The sequence below is a fragment of the Penicillium hordei genome (assembly GCF_028827395.1).
Source record: "Penicillium hordei strain IBT 12815 chromosome Unknown utg000005l_segment0_segment0, whole genome shotgun sequence".
In the NCBI taxonomy this organism is placed as follows: Eukaryota; Fungi; Ascomycota; class Eurotiomycetes; order Eurotiales; family Aspergillaceae; genus Penicillium; species Penicillium hordei.
The window spans coordinates 1,088,244-1,102,308 of NW_026623146.1; the positions used below are offsets into that span (position 1 = coordinate 1,088,244).

General features: G+C 47.0%; 6 protein-coding genes across 6 annotated transcripts; 4 read left to right on the forward strand and 2 right to left on the reverse strand.

Moving 5' to 3' along the window:
- Positions 1 to 302: 302 nt before the first annotated feature.
- On the forward strand, positions 303 to 1,715 carry slu7 (mRNA splicing protein SLU7; the record flags this gene model as incomplete). The annotated part of the gene is made up of 1 exon (XM_056900413.1): positions 303 to 1,715. The coding sequence occupies one exon, from the start codon at positions 303 to 305 to the stop codon at positions 1,713 to 1,715; it is 1,413 nt and encodes a 470-aa protein (XP_056749081.1).
- A 278-nt stretch (positions 1,716 to 1,993) lies between these two features.
- Positions 1,994 to 2,857, forward strand: N7537_009360 (60S ribosomal eL37 domain-containing protein; the record flags this gene model as incomplete). The annotated part of the gene is made up of 5 exons (XM_056900414.1): positions 1,994 to 1,999; positions 2,067 to 2,149; positions 2,227 to 2,381; positions 2,532 to 2,603; positions 2,718 to 2,857. The coding sequence occupies 5 exons, from the start codon at positions 1,994 to 1,996 to the stop codon at positions 2,855 to 2,857; spliced, it is 456 nt and encodes a 151-aa protein (XP_056749082.1).
- Positions 2,858 to 3,378: 521 nt separating this feature from the next.
- N7537_009361 (uncharacterized protein) lies at positions 3,379 to 4,622 on the reverse strand (the record flags this gene model as incomplete). Its single annotated transcript, XM_056900415.1, has 3 exons — positions 3,379 to 3,696; positions 3,771 to 4,241; positions 4,362 to 4,622. The coding sequence occupies 3 exons, from the start codon at positions 4,620 to 4,622 to the stop codon at positions 3,379 to 3,381; spliced, it is 1,050 nt and encodes a 349-aa protein (XP_056749083.1).
- Positions 4,623 to 5,256: 634 nt separating this feature from the next.
- On the forward strand, positions 5,257 to 7,977 carry N7537_009362 (putative C6 transcription factor (Gal4); the record flags this gene model as incomplete). Its single annotated transcript, XM_056900416.1, has 8 exons — positions 5,257 to 5,280; positions 5,448 to 5,554; positions 5,626 to 5,655; positions 5,716 to 5,810; positions 5,872 to 6,182; positions 6,249 to 6,928; positions 6,984 to 7,504; positions 7,563 to 7,977. The coding sequence occupies exons 2-8, from the start codon at positions 5,522 to 5,524 to the stop codon at positions 7,975 to 7,977; spliced, it is 2,085 nt and encodes a 694-aa protein (XP_056749084.1). The 5' UTR covers positions 5,257 to 5,280; positions 5,448 to 5,521.
- Positions 7,978 to 10,299: 2,322 nt separating this feature from the next.
- On the forward strand, positions 10,300 to 10,485 carry N7537_009363 (uncharacterized protein; the record flags this gene model as incomplete). Its single annotated transcript, XM_056900417.1, has 1 exon — positions 10,300 to 10,485. One exon carries the CDS (start codon positions 10,300 to 10,302, stop codon positions 10,483 to 10,485), a length of 186 nt encoding a protein of 61 aa, XP_056749085.1.
- A 473-nt stretch (positions 10,486 to 10,958) lies between these two features.
- Positions 10,959 to 13,090, reverse strand: N7537_009364 (sugar porter family MFS transporter; the record flags this gene model as incomplete). Its single annotated transcript, XM_056900418.1, has 8 exons — positions 10,959 to 11,108; positions 11,187 to 11,313; positions 11,375 to 11,471; positions 11,544 to 11,849; positions 11,905 to 11,995; positions 12,063 to 12,505; positions 12,558 to 12,954; positions 13,010 to 13,090. The coding sequence occupies 8 exons, from the start codon at positions 13,088 to 13,090 to the stop codon at positions 10,959 to 10,961; spliced, it is 1,692 nt and encodes a 563-aa protein (XP_056749086.1).
- Between the last annotated feature and the right edge of the window lie 975 nt (positions 13,091 to 14,065).

Here is a 14,065-nt window from a genome sequence, read left to right on the forward strand (position 1 = left end):
TGGCAACCAGAAGCCACAGCAACATTGCGAAGGATAAATGGTTCACGCACCGCTTATTGCATGTGTGTCCTGTTTGGCATCTCAGTAAAAAATAGTTGAGAAACGCGACCGATCTTAAGTCCATGACGACGCGAGATAACGCCTAGTCACGTGATTCATATCAATTCTCCACCCACCACGCCTATCGCAACTTCACTCCTTCATCTCACGACAAGAGCTACAGGTGACTCGATCTACTTTCTCACTTACTTCCCTTTCTTTCCTAATTAAAGCTCGTGCCTTCCCGATTGAACCTACCAGTCATGTCGCGAAAGCCTGCGGATGTGGCGTCAAAAACGCCCAACGAGTACATTCCATCCTTCATCTCGAAAAAGCCGTTCTACGTCGACGATGAGACAAATAACGACTACCTGGAACATCAACGTCTCCAAAAGGCGATTCCTGATCAGACAAAATGGTATGATCGAGGAAAGCGTGCGGGCCCAGCAGCCACCAAATACCGCAAAGGCGCATGTGAAAACTGCGGCGCGATGACACACAAAACCAAAGAGTGTCTGAGTCGACCCCGAAAGCAAGGCGCCAGATGGACTGGAAAGGATATTCAGGCAGACGAACTTGTCCAAAAGGTCGATATGGGGTGGGACGCCAAAAGAGATAGGTGGAACGGCTACGATGCCACCGAATATCGCCAGGTCGTCGAAGAATATGAAGAGATGGAGGCCATCAAGCGAATGGCGAAGGATGATTCAAATCTCAAAAAACTTCAAGCCGGTGAAGATGGCGATGAAGCCCCCGATTCGGATATCCGGTACGCCGAAGAATCCGACATGGGACGACAACAGAGTACCGCAACCCGCAACCTACGTATTCGAGAAGATACCGCCAAATACCTGCTCAACTTAGACCTTGATTCCGCCAAATACGACCCGAAGACACGCCGAATGGTGGACATGGGTGCACAGGATGATCAAGCCGCTGCACTTGTTGCCGAGGAGAATTTCGTCCGTGCTTCGGGCGATGCTGCTGAGTTCGAGAAAGCCCAGCAATATGCGTGGGAGTCACAAGAGAAGGGTCTCCCTCAACTACATATTCAAGCCAATCCGACATCTGGAGAAGTTCTCCGAAAGAAGGAGATGGTTGATACTGAAGCTAAGCGCGAGGCGCATCGTAAAGCTCTCCTGGATAAATACGGTGGTGGGGAGCACTCGAAACCAAGTGCGCTGCGAGAGACGATGGTCGTTGAAAACGAGCGATTCATTGAATATGACGAGAGCGGTGCCATCAAAGGCGCGCCCAAGAACGCAACCAAATCCAAATACCCGGAAGATGTGATGGTCAACAATCATGCTTCGGTCTTCGGCAGCTGGTGGTACCAATTCAAATGGGGATATGCATGCTGTTGTTCCACTGTGAAGAACAGTTACTGTACAGGGGAAGATGGAAAGAAGGCCTTTGAGGAAGAAGGCAACATGTTATTGATGACTGGAGCAGCCGACGACAATGACCAGGTTTCCGAGAACGCTGGAAATGCGGATCCCGCTCGCGAGTCTGAGCAAGCCGACGGCAAGGATCAAGAGCAAGATTCAAATACCAATGGGAAAAAGCGGACGCTGGAAGAATTGAAGTCAGGCGTCACAGAGGAGGAATATGAGTCATACAAGCGGAGCCGGTTGGCTGCTGAGGATCCTATGGCGAAGTTTTTAGGGAAAGATTGATTCTGATGATGTTCTACATATACTACTTGCATGGGCGTTCGGATGTACTAAAATACCCTCTTGATATGCTGCTTAAACAGTAAACAAATGCACAACCCAGTATCTTTTAAACACCTCTTTCTGGTGTAGTTGTAAATCCCCCACCTCAAGATAATATGCATAAATGAAATAAACTGAATACGAATCAATGATGGATGCATACAACTCTGTAATTGGTTGGCTTTCCAAGACGAAATTGAGTCACGTGATTTTGTATCAGCACAGACCATCTAAATCCAATGAGGGTTAGTCGGTCACGGGATCCAGGAAAGCCCTGATGGGTCCACGTGATTGACTAACGCACTCGCTTAGAGCACAATCGCCAGATCTTGGGCAAGTTTCGAGACGCTTAGCGACGACGACCCGACAACCAGCCCCTTCAACGGAATTGCCAGGTACGTCCGCATGCTGGTCCCTTCACCAGTGCTCACTTCACCCCCGTCAATTTACTAACATATATCCTCGTCCACAGTTCCATAATTCAAGATGAGTACGTCCGATGCCGAAACATCGCACCGCGATCCTCCGCAGCGTCCAATAACTTCAAACTAACAACCGCCACAGCTAAGGGTACCTCGAGCTTCGGAAAGCGCCACAACAAGACGCACACTCTGTGCCGTCGTTGTGGTACGTATTACATCTATTTTTCACGATCCCACCCATCCGACCCGCAGTCGCAAATTTCTACATCGAAAGACGGAATTAGCGATTACGGCGAAGACAACCACACAACCTAGCAAGGACAAGGGCTAACCGGTGATATCTACGACTCTACAGGCAAGCGGTCTTTCCACATCCAGAAGTCGACTTGTGCCAACTGCGGCTACCCTGCTGCCAAGACCCGCAAGTGTACGCAAATACCCCTTCTGAGAACTTTGGTGATATGAATGGTGGCCATTATTTGGAATTTGGGCACCAAGTCAAGAACTCTGGCTTACATGGATTTTTTTTTCTTTCGAACAGTCAACTGGGGTGAGAAGGCCAAGCGCCGCAAGACCACCGGCTCCGGCCGCATGCGCTCCCTGCGCGATGTCCACCGCCGCTTCCTTAACGGCTTCCAGACCGGTACCCCCAAGGGTGCCCGTGGCCCCGTCACCAACTAGATTCCCTTTTCGTCCGCTCGGCGTCGCGTTTTCGTTATCGGAGAGGCTGGAATAGGAATGAGGGGAGGGATCCTGGCATGACATGAATTAGCATTACGGGATAGCATTACTCGAAATGCAATGGCAGTTCCGGACTCTTATCGTTTTCCCGTGGAGTTGTTGGTGTGTGCAACTGTCGATCACGTTGGTTCTCTTTGCCACGCCAAGGATGACAAAGTAGAACTTGCGAGACGATGGGAAAAGTTTCGTTGAGGGGCTCTTTTCTACGGAAAAGAGCTGGATTAAAAAAACCCTGGGAAAGCGTGAATGAATTTCCTTTTTTTCGTTTATGGCTGGCGAATATCCCATGTCATGACAGATACAATGTGAAGACTCTTCCTACCATTTCATGGTCTGTTCTACTCAGTACGAGGCTCTTCGATTGAAAAGACGCAGATACTTGAATTGGACATGATTCAATGGCTGTTACGAATAAGCTCGTGGCTCTAGCGAACATCTAACCCATAGTATACAGTCTCGACTCATGATTCTCCACGGCCAAACACCTTGACACCGCCATCCCGTTGAATGAAGTACAACGCCTCTCGCTCTTCCAGGCTCTCATCTTCACTCGTGTTCAGCCCACCACCTCGGCTGATTCTCAGTACCCCGCTCACATCTTTTGCGGCTCCAGTATCCAAAGTGCGGAGCTGCATGACCGACCAAGCCCGATGCGCCAGCCCAATGACAAGTGCTGCATGTTCTGTCTCTATTGGCGTAGCCAGCTGCTCTCCCAATGTAGATGCATTGTGTATTAATGGGGCATCCGTAGCTAACGTCAAAACCGTAGCATGTGCATGCTGTCGAACAAATAGTCAGCCCTGTCGTAACCGTAAACCTTGATTTTGCCTATCAGAAAGTGGTAAGGCCTTACCTGTTGTAGCGCTGTGATCCACTCCGACATCTCTGTTGCTCCGATTCCCATACTTGGACCTGTCGCAGCAAGGAGCAGGTCAGGCTGGTCTATAATGAGGAGAACCTCATCACCATCTTCCATTGAACTCTTTTGCTGTTCAATCACTGATAGGATATCTTTCTCCAGTGCATCAAGGGAGGCAAGACCACGGCCAGAGAAATGAAGCTTCTTTGCAATCCCAGGTTCAGCCTGCTTCGGCGTCACATTTCCTCGAACTCCTGTGGCTGTTGGTGCCACCGGCTGTGGTGACCTTCCAGGTACGGCACCAGGTGTAGACCGCATTGGAAGCGTTGTGCGTGGGCTGCTTCCCAGACCAGCCGGTGAGATACTGGGAGGAGTTGCTGTGGCTTGCGGTGCGTAGAACAGCTCAGACAGGCCATCTACGAATGCAAATTGTTGCTTATCTGCCAGACGTGCAAGGTCAAGTCCCTAGAAACCTGGTTAATGATGTTCGATCAAGGTATGTATCAATACATGAGTAATATAAGAAATGGAACGCAAATGCATGTTCCAAATTCAAACATCAGTCAATCTGTTGGCTGAACTTACCAGTCGCTTTGCCTCGGTCCTCCAGAACTCATAACTCCGCATGAAGCTTACCAGCACCACTTTCTTCTTGATGCCATTGTGCAGCTCATCTGAGCCAAATGCCACATTGGGGCTCGGCGAGCTCAGCGCAGCATGAAGAAATCTCAGGACCAACCAGTTTGAAGTCGCACCAAGTATAGAAGAGACTAGCGTCAGAGATGAGTCGGGCAGATTTGATACATATGGAGCAAGGAGGGGCGGTAGTGGGGGTTGAGAGGGCATGATTGCGCCTCGATGCAGATATCAATGCCGTCCTTTGTTCCTGGCAGGTTAAAGAAGGACTAAGTCAGATTCCACCTTTTCTTCTCCAATTATTGAGTCTTTGTTTGGAAGTGTTGCTGCTGATCAAGTCGTGGAGATGATGTCGAGAAAAAATGTCTCCAGCTTGTGATTGGCCCCTCCGGTATCCAGCCATGCCAAGACATAGGATTTCGAGATGATATTGCATGGGATTTGATTTCTCTTGTTATTTCTCGGTTTATCTTCTCTTGGGTATCAAGACAATATAATTGGCAACCTATATTTCAGTTTCCGGCTATTTCCTACTCAAGATCTCCGGATTAAATGTTGTCAGAAGGATTTATCCAAACAATATATATAGTTCCTGTTGTATACTTCCCGCTCAATGTTCACACCATGCTTTCGAAATCCCAATTGATGCGGTTAATAAAAGTCAAACTACAAATAACGCAACATCAGAGTCCTGAAATAACATACCAAACAGTCAAGGACTGCGATTAAAGTTATAAAAAAGGTGTCTGCCTGAGGCACCAATATGATTTTTCTGCACGGATCACCTGACCGGTTTCCCCACCATCGAGGGGAGCGATGGATGCATCTTATCCATCGCATTGCAAGAGGCTGTGCTCTAGTGCCGATCGTGAGTACATTTTCCATTCTAGAGATAACTTACACACCGCTATGTGTATATGCATCCCAGCCCTACCCTGTTCGTGTGCTATACATTATACCCGGTGTGGGGGTCTTCCTGCGAAGCATTTTCTGTGCATTATATCAAATGCATTAATTAGCTAACTTTTTATACAGATGACTGCCGTTGTATGGCATGATCATAGCGCATTGGATACAAGATACCAGACATCCAACTTACCTCGATAAAGATGGCTAGCACTCGTGATTCTCACTCATTTGCTGTATGTATTGATCCGTTTGCATGATAGCTGAGGGATAAACTGCCAGAGTTGAAGTCTGACTGTTCAAATAGTGCGACGAATGCCGCTTGCGCAAGTCAAGAGTAAGTGGCTTCTTTATTAAACGCTTGCAGGCCTTGCCTCATCTAACCCGGGTTTTATAGTGCTCAAAAGAGCGACCAGTCTGTCTGCAATGCCGACAGCTGAACAAAGAATGTATATACAGCCCCAAAGTCAGCAGAAGTCCTCTGACTCGGCAGTAAGTGACCAGAATCGAACATGTTTTGTATTTGAAGACAAGACTAACTTGACCACTTCAGACACTTAACCTATGTTGAAGATCGCCTACACTCATTTGAAACAGCCCTGGGAAGGCTTTTCCCAGGTGGTGATCTGGATGCTACACTCCGTTCACTTTTGCAAAACCCAGAGGTCCCAAGGGCCCCTTCATCAAAGTCCTCTTCCAGGCACTCAACCCCCAAACATGAGCCAGAACGGGCCGAGCCAGCACCAGAAGCTCTCCCACAGCAAGCCGATGGCTTTGATTGGGCCGAAAAAGAAATTACGCTTGGTGATTTGACAGACGGCATGGCTGCGCTGTCTATTAAGCCCGAAGGAGCTGGCTACTTTGGTCAGTCCGTTCAATATCCATTATGGATTATGCTTGTCGTTTTCCATACTGACACATAGATCACAGGAGCGTCTTCAAGTGTCGTACCATTACGAGCACTTTTTGATCATGGATTTGATCTAAACATACCTGTGCGGTCGGCAAGGTCAGGAGGCGTGCCCCTGAAAGCACAGCTTCTGGAAAGTGCCCCATCTGGACTGATCGAACAAGCGTTCATCGACGCTTTCTTCCTCAATTATCATACCAGCTATCCATTTATTCACGAGCCTACCTTCCGGATGCAGTTTAACGACCCATCTCTACGCCCACATGGTAACGCCTGGCATATCCTCTTAAACACGATATTAGCTCTTGGAGCCTGGTGTATCGGGGATGACAGCTCAGACCTCGACATCACATTCTACCAAGAAGCCAGAGGATACTTGCAGCAGGCATCTGTGTTTGAGACTGGCAATTTGACATTGGTCCAAGGATTATTGTTATTGAGCAACTATGCACAGAAACGGAACAAGCCCAACACCGGATGGAACTACCTTGGTCTAGCAGTTCGAATGGCCATGAGCTTGGGTCTTCACAAGGAGTTTCCTGGCTGGAAGATCAGTCTCCTACAAAGAGAAATCCGCAGAAGATTGTGGTGGGGAGTTTTCATCTTCGACAGCGGCGCAGCCAAAACATTTGGAAGACCGATCCTCCTCCCAGAGGACAGTGTCATGGATGCGAAGCAGGTTCGAAATATCCACGAAGAGGTACTTACAACTAATATAAAACGTAAAAAAAGCAGCTGTAACTAATAAATTACAGGCATTGACCCCCACAACAACAACTTTGCCGGCCGAATCACCCGGCCCAACAATCTATTCTGGCTTAATTGCCCAGGCTAGCTTCCACCTCCTTACCAACAGCGTCTACCAACGCCTCATTTCAAGCCCCAGCCTCACCCCAGAAGACACACTGAACCTGCAAAAACCCATCGAAGAATGGTACAACAGTCTTCCGTCCTACCTCCAACTCCCGCAGTTGCCTCTCTCCATGCAGCCAACCCATCCAGACCCGGACTCTCTCGCACTCGTGCGCAACCGCCTGTTATGGCGAAACTGGAACCTCACCATTCTGATCTACAGACCAATCCTACTCCGCTGGGCCGCTAGACGCTGGGCCCCACTTACCGGCAGCGGCCCAGGCACCCCGGATGCAGGGTCTGAAGATCCCTTCGAGACGGAGTGTCGATTGCGCTGTCTCGAGAACGCGCGTCTGACCATCTCTTCCATTTCGGAGTACATGGCGAACTATATGTGTACCAGACTTGGGGCATGGTATATGCTGTACGTATTTCCCCATATCCAATACTCTACAAGAATGACATCTCACATTAAAAAAAAGCTACTTCCTCTTCCAAGCAGGTCTCATCCCCATAGTCTTCCTGATGACCGACCCCTCAAACCCCGAAGCCGCCTCCTGGCTCCAGGATATTGAAACCACAAAATCACTTCTAACCCACCCCTCCCTCGGCACAAACCGCTTCGCAACCCGCTGTTTCGAAGTTATCAACCGACTCCTCGGCCCACCCACGCACCCAGTGCCACAGGGACTCCCAACCGACGGAGACCAGCTCAACCCCCAGCAACACCAGCACCAGCACATGCCCCAGCAACCACTGCCTAACATGATGCCGTTCCCCGAGCAGCTCTTCAGTGATCCCGGATTTGGAAGCCTGTTCCCAGTTGAGCAGCACTTGCAGATGAATACGGGTGGCATGGACTTTTCTGAATGGGTTAATTTCCCCCCCGCAGAATGAAGAATGAATGACTATGCTTTCGTTGATTTCTTTTTTTTTTCTGTATGTATCTTGCATTGTAGGATGATGAGTATATGGGAAAATGGAAGTTAAGGATTTCTTTTGGAGATGGTGATATAAGTATGGGTATTAGCGAATACTTCAAATATGTTGAAGCAGTCATCTGAAAATATACAACCCAGTTCTTTGGATAAAAATTCATAAAAATACCCATGTATATAGGATCCCTAGGGCGTGCTGCTCGGAGAGTTTCTATTATTAGAAGCGGGAAGTTAATTTTACTCTTATAACAGAGATCACGGATTTAACCGGGGTTATCTCACGGTTGACTACATCGTTAAACTAGTCTTACTGTTTCATTTAGGCAGCTGGCTGGACTATTGTATTCAGGGCTACTAAATGTAGTCACAAATTCCAGAAGGACGCACGTAATATCTATCCCATTCATCAAGCTCGCCCAGCTGAGAAAAGAGATAATCCACCCAACGTCCTTCACGGTATATCCTTCGATAGGATCGTAACCTTTGAGCTCCTGAAGTACAGCCTCTAGCTCATCGTCTTCTAAATCTTCGGGATCGTGGCCGTCAAGTGACTCTTCTTTCCACCACCCATTGAGCATATTTACAAAAGCATTTTTATTGAAGCAGTCCTCAAGAGGTTTGGAGAACACTTTGTAACGACTCTTCATCAACAAAGAACCCTGCCCAGTCAGAAACACTCTGGTATGTGCATCAATAGATAGGAGAGCCCCAAGATTGGAAACCAGCCTTGTTCAAATCTTTCTTGAGGCAATCGGCGGTGTTGTGTGAGGACTCACGCTCAGGTGTCCGTTTGGATGGGTTTTCAGGCGGGCCCCTACTCCTCAATCTGGCCAGTGCCGCTATAGCTTTTACATGAAGAATGTCTGAATGATCTGATGTCATCCTTTGGATTTAATATTCTTGTTTAAAATCTCGGCGCTTCAGTGAGGGCCGATTGATGCCAGTAAGAGGAATCGCACTCTGTCGAGTAGAGATTTTCAGGTTCCGGACCGAGAAATGAGTGTCTGGGGTCTGAATAATAGATTTCTAGTCATAGGCACCATGCTCCTGTTTAGCATTTTGTAACCAAATCGTATCTGTCCGAGGTTTGGAGGTTTGACTGGATCAATTTAATCCAGGGAGCATGGGAGACAGGTGAAGAGCAAGGGGAGAGGTAGGAAGGACAAAGTGTTAAGTATTGAAAATGAGGCTTCAAGCATCACTTAGAAGCAAAGATGATAAGATGTATTACCGCCAGTGCGCTATAGTAGCAGGAAAGCCTTAGTTACCGTTTTTCATTGCCTACATTATGTAGTACAATGTGTAAATGCTCGTCCTAGTATGTACAGTTTTGACTATTCTGCCGGACAAGTATCCAGTTTCAGAAGAGGCTGCTAGCGAAATGGACAGAAATCTGACTGTACGACAATGCATTCACCTCAGGCCGTAGGTTTGTGATTCTTCTAAAATGATAAAACCGCAATTTTGGCCAATCACCAAGGCCACTAGGGCAACACATTGAATTTGCATGTTTCCTCTCATCCAAACAGATTGGGGTAGATTGATATACCTTTACCCGACAGATTTAGATCCAGCGTGAGGCCTTCCAGCCGAGAGTATCAATGAAAGAAAGAGATGCAATTTATCGGATAGAAAAATCACAAGGCAGGAATAAACAGGCAGGAAAAAAAAGCGAATCATTTCCGAAACTGCCTCTTATCAATGAAGTGAATTAAAAAAAAAAACAGCGTATAGTTTGTGCTCGGAGCAATCATGAAACTAGTTCAATACGCGGAAATTTCGAATGGGTCTTCGAAAATTTAGATTTCTCTCTACATGGGACGTTCGGCGAGATCCGAAAGTCCGTTAGTCTACAGAAAGCAATACTCTAGGTGGAGTATTTGCCGCTTAATCGGGTATGGTATGGTGCTCAAGCGGTTTTTCATGAGCCTTGCATTCTTTTTTAGGGCTAAAAAGTGGATAGATGGAGGAATGAACCCTTGTCAAATTCGAAACTGGAATATATGCATGTTTCAATATAATTTAGTGCTAAACTCCGCTTATTACCCCAGGATGAAAACAGAATAGAATAAACGGTTGTTAGCTAGATTTGGCAACGTGTATCCACCCTGCATATATAGCTATAACTAACAGGCAAAGCAGCTCCTTCATAGATGAGAGTATAAAAGTCTGCATAAAAGATGAGGTAATTCAAGCTATTGATATTTCTTCGACTAGCATGCTACAGAGGAGAGTAATTGGATACCACGAGGCTTGGATGGCTCGTAGGAGCTGTCACAAGATGACCCCTACAGATCTACCTTTGGCTGCCCCAATACGTGTCAACTTTGCTTTTGGCTCCATTAATCCGTTGACTTGCCAGGTTGTTACAATAGACTCAGCAACTCCTGCTAGTCCGTTCAAAGACACCATAAATGTCAAGTCCATCAAGGAGGACATCTCTGTTTATGTTAATACTGGCGGCTGAATTTTCTCTGACGATGGCACTGATACACAACTTTTATTTGGCGAGATTGCTGCAACTGAGACAAAGAGACAGAAATTTGCAAAGAACGTTGTACACTTCATGCAGCAGTATGGGTTCGGCCAAGATCCATTTACTGAACAGTCATAATGCCAAGCACACAAGACAACGGTATAAAAAAGAAGGCTAGTAAGATAAGCCTAGTATATGTTAGTTTTAATTACCTCAAGTAAGCCTAAGTCTACGATCTTGAATTCGTACAGGATAACGAAGTCTATAGCCTTAAAAGCGAGATAGCTGGTGTGGTAACCACCAAATGAAGGAAGAAAGACTCAATTTTCTACGCACTGGTTGTGTGGAACACAGTTATTACAGTTGGATTTGATATAAAGTGTGTGCCACCCTATGCCATAAGTTATCATATACGCGTAATGTTGGTCTTTGCGTCGTAAGTTCTTTGCATTGCACCTTGGCGTTCATGCCTGTTCCACATGCGAATCGACTGGTTTGATAAGATCATCTTCTTCAATCGGTGTTCCGCGCAACTCGGCTTCAATGTGCTTTATGCGCTTTTTTTCCTCATGGGCGGCTGTGTCACCGAAAATGAGATCCATATCTTCGAGTGTCTGTTAAAAAAATAGTTAGCCTGGTCAATATTTCATGGATGGTGAGTCCACTTTGGAATATAGGGTTGCTTAACGTACCTTTCCACGAGTTTCAGGGATGAAGAAGAAGGTGAACGCAAAGGCAAGAAGACAGAAGGCAGCAAAGAAGATGTATGTGCCCCATGTGATGGACTCGAGCATATCGGGGGTGACAAGGCCAATGATACTGCAAGATGTAGTTTGTTAGATTCGAATAAAATAGCCTGACTAGGACCACTGCCACTTACAAGTTGCACATCCATGTTGCCGAGGTTGTGATGGAGATGGCCTTGGATCTAATGGAGAGGTTGAAGATCTCTGAAGGTAGAACCCAACCGATAGGGGCTGATAGCGAAAAATTTGTTAGTTGGTTGCTGGAGAATAAATGCAGAAAAAATGTATAAAACATGATCTTACCGAATGAATAGGAGAAGTTGATATCGTAGATGTAGATAAAGGCAATACCAGCCCAACCAGCGGATTTGTTGCTCACTAGCGAGGAACCAAAGCCACCCAGGATGCCGCCAACCACCACCAGCGAGATGCAAGTTCCCGCGGCGCCTGCCATGAGAAGAGGTCGACGACCAACTTTATCGATAAAGAAGAGAGCGGGAAGGGTGCTAAGACAGTTGACGATGCCGTAAACGCCAGTAGCAAGGAGGGAGCTGGTGTTGCCATCCAGGCCGAGCTGGGCGAAGATCGTAGGTGCGTAGTAGATCATGGCTATATGACTTAGATACTGTATATAGATGGACGAGGTGTAGTGGAAGTTATATACCATTACAACCCATGAATTGTTGGAAGAACATCACGATGCAGCCAATAGCCAACCGTCTAAAGCGGGACCATGTTGTGAAGAAGGACATGTACTTTCAAAGTGTGTTAGCGCAAAGTGTGTTAGCGAAGTCGAATTATAGGGGGGATTTTATAACAAACCTGAGCAACGTGCAACTTGAATCCAGACAGGTTAGGGAAATTGTCCCTCGCAAAGGAATTTTCCAACATAATGGAGGCCTTGATTTCAAGGTACTCATTAAGGAGAACAGAACTATCGCGATCCTGGCGGCGCAGTCTTGAGAGTGCGTGCAGCGAATCATCATCACGCTCCTTCATCAACAACCAACGGGGCGAGTCTGGGAAGAACAGCATTCCAATACCCAGGATGACTGCTGGAACGATCTGCAGGGCGAGGGGGAGGCGCCATGACACCTCGGACTGCCCAGTACAGCCACCGGTAGGAACATCATGGTAAGGGTCGAAGATAGGCTTTGAAATTGTACCACCGGAGTATGGGATATCAGGAGCACATCTGGTGCCGCCGATGTAGTTCGTTCCATAGTCGATCCAATAACTGAACAAGATTCCGAGAGTGACGGATACTAAACGCAAATTAGTCGACCTGTTATATCTCAACTTTAGAGAACAGCTTACATTGCTGTAGAACCACCAGTCCCCCGCGAATCTCCGGAATAGAAACCTCAGAAATATACAGAGGCACGACCATGGTCAGTTGACCAACGGCCAAACCAGCAATAGCTCTACCAGCGAACAGCATCGGGACATTCATAGCAGCACATTGGATAACGGAACCAATAACGAAGACCACTACTGCCAAATTGATGGACATCTTCCGGCCGAATCGATCGGCGATAGGTCCATTGATCAAGGAACCAGCCCAAGCTGCAAGCAATAGTGTTGACACGAACCAACCCTTGAAGCCACTTTCAGAAAAGACACGAGGGTATCGAGCTCCAAAGGACTCCATGGTGATAACACCGCTAATCACGCCTTGATCATAGCCAAATAACAGACCACCCAGGGTCGAGAACTGTTCTACGGTCAATAAATCAACAGAAACACCTTATGCAAGAGCAGACACTTACCGATGCTACACCACAGAGAAAGGGATTCTGTAGGACAAGCGCGAAGCCGCCCTTGGGGTTGTTATCTCCAACAGTAGCCATGATATGCCAGTATTCTCTGAGCCGGTGAGAAGGGATATTGCCCCTGTTCGCTAGGCTTTATATAAAGATGCTTTCCAAGCTACGTATAAGAAGTTCTCTCTGCCGTCTAGGAAGACAGTGCTCCGTCTGGGGTATAGATGAAGCAGGAACACAGTACTCCGAGAGCTGAGAGCAAGGCACAAGGCACAAGGCACATCTGATAGAATGAATATCAGCGGAGTGGTCTACTCCGCACAAACTGAAAAGGAAAAAAAGGGGGGGAAGGGCCGAAACTGGGGCACAGGCTTTCCCCGAATTTGGGGTGGGTGGACTCTCCCGAGGTCGGGGAGATTTTTTGATATTGCGGGGAAACCTTGTCAAGGGGTCACATATTTCGATTTCTTGAAGTAAACACAACTTAGGGGACGATATAAACACCATATTTATCTACTAAATATTAGCAAACACCTTTCTTATTATCAGAGACAAATTCCAATAAAAGCCAAACCCCTACAGAAGTTCGGTAGCGTCATCCCGAAGCCCCCCAAGCCCGGTGGGGAACGGCGTCAGGTGGGAATTCTAGTTTCGGGTTCGGGTTTAGTCCGATATATGACGAAACCTTCATTTTCGGCTTCAATATCATTAGAATATTGAGTATGTCGATTGAATTGGTTTCCAACATTGTTTTAAACTCATTGGGATGGGTCACAAGATGAACTCATTATGTGCGAATACCTCAATCGGGACCATTGCAACGGTGAATTTCCACTCTGTGCTGCCCATGTGAAACCCATCTTCACTGTATTTAAAAAAAAAAAAAAAAAAAAAAAAAAATTTCCAACTTGCGCTATTATGCGCAAATTTGCCAGGGGACTGCCAAAACCCGTGCAATTCACCAGATCCAGTGCCAAAGAGGAGCAGCCGGACCTCCAGACGCATGTCGTCTGCTGGATAGTGGTTTCCCAAGGAGCATCAGGTGCAGAAAATCGGCATCTG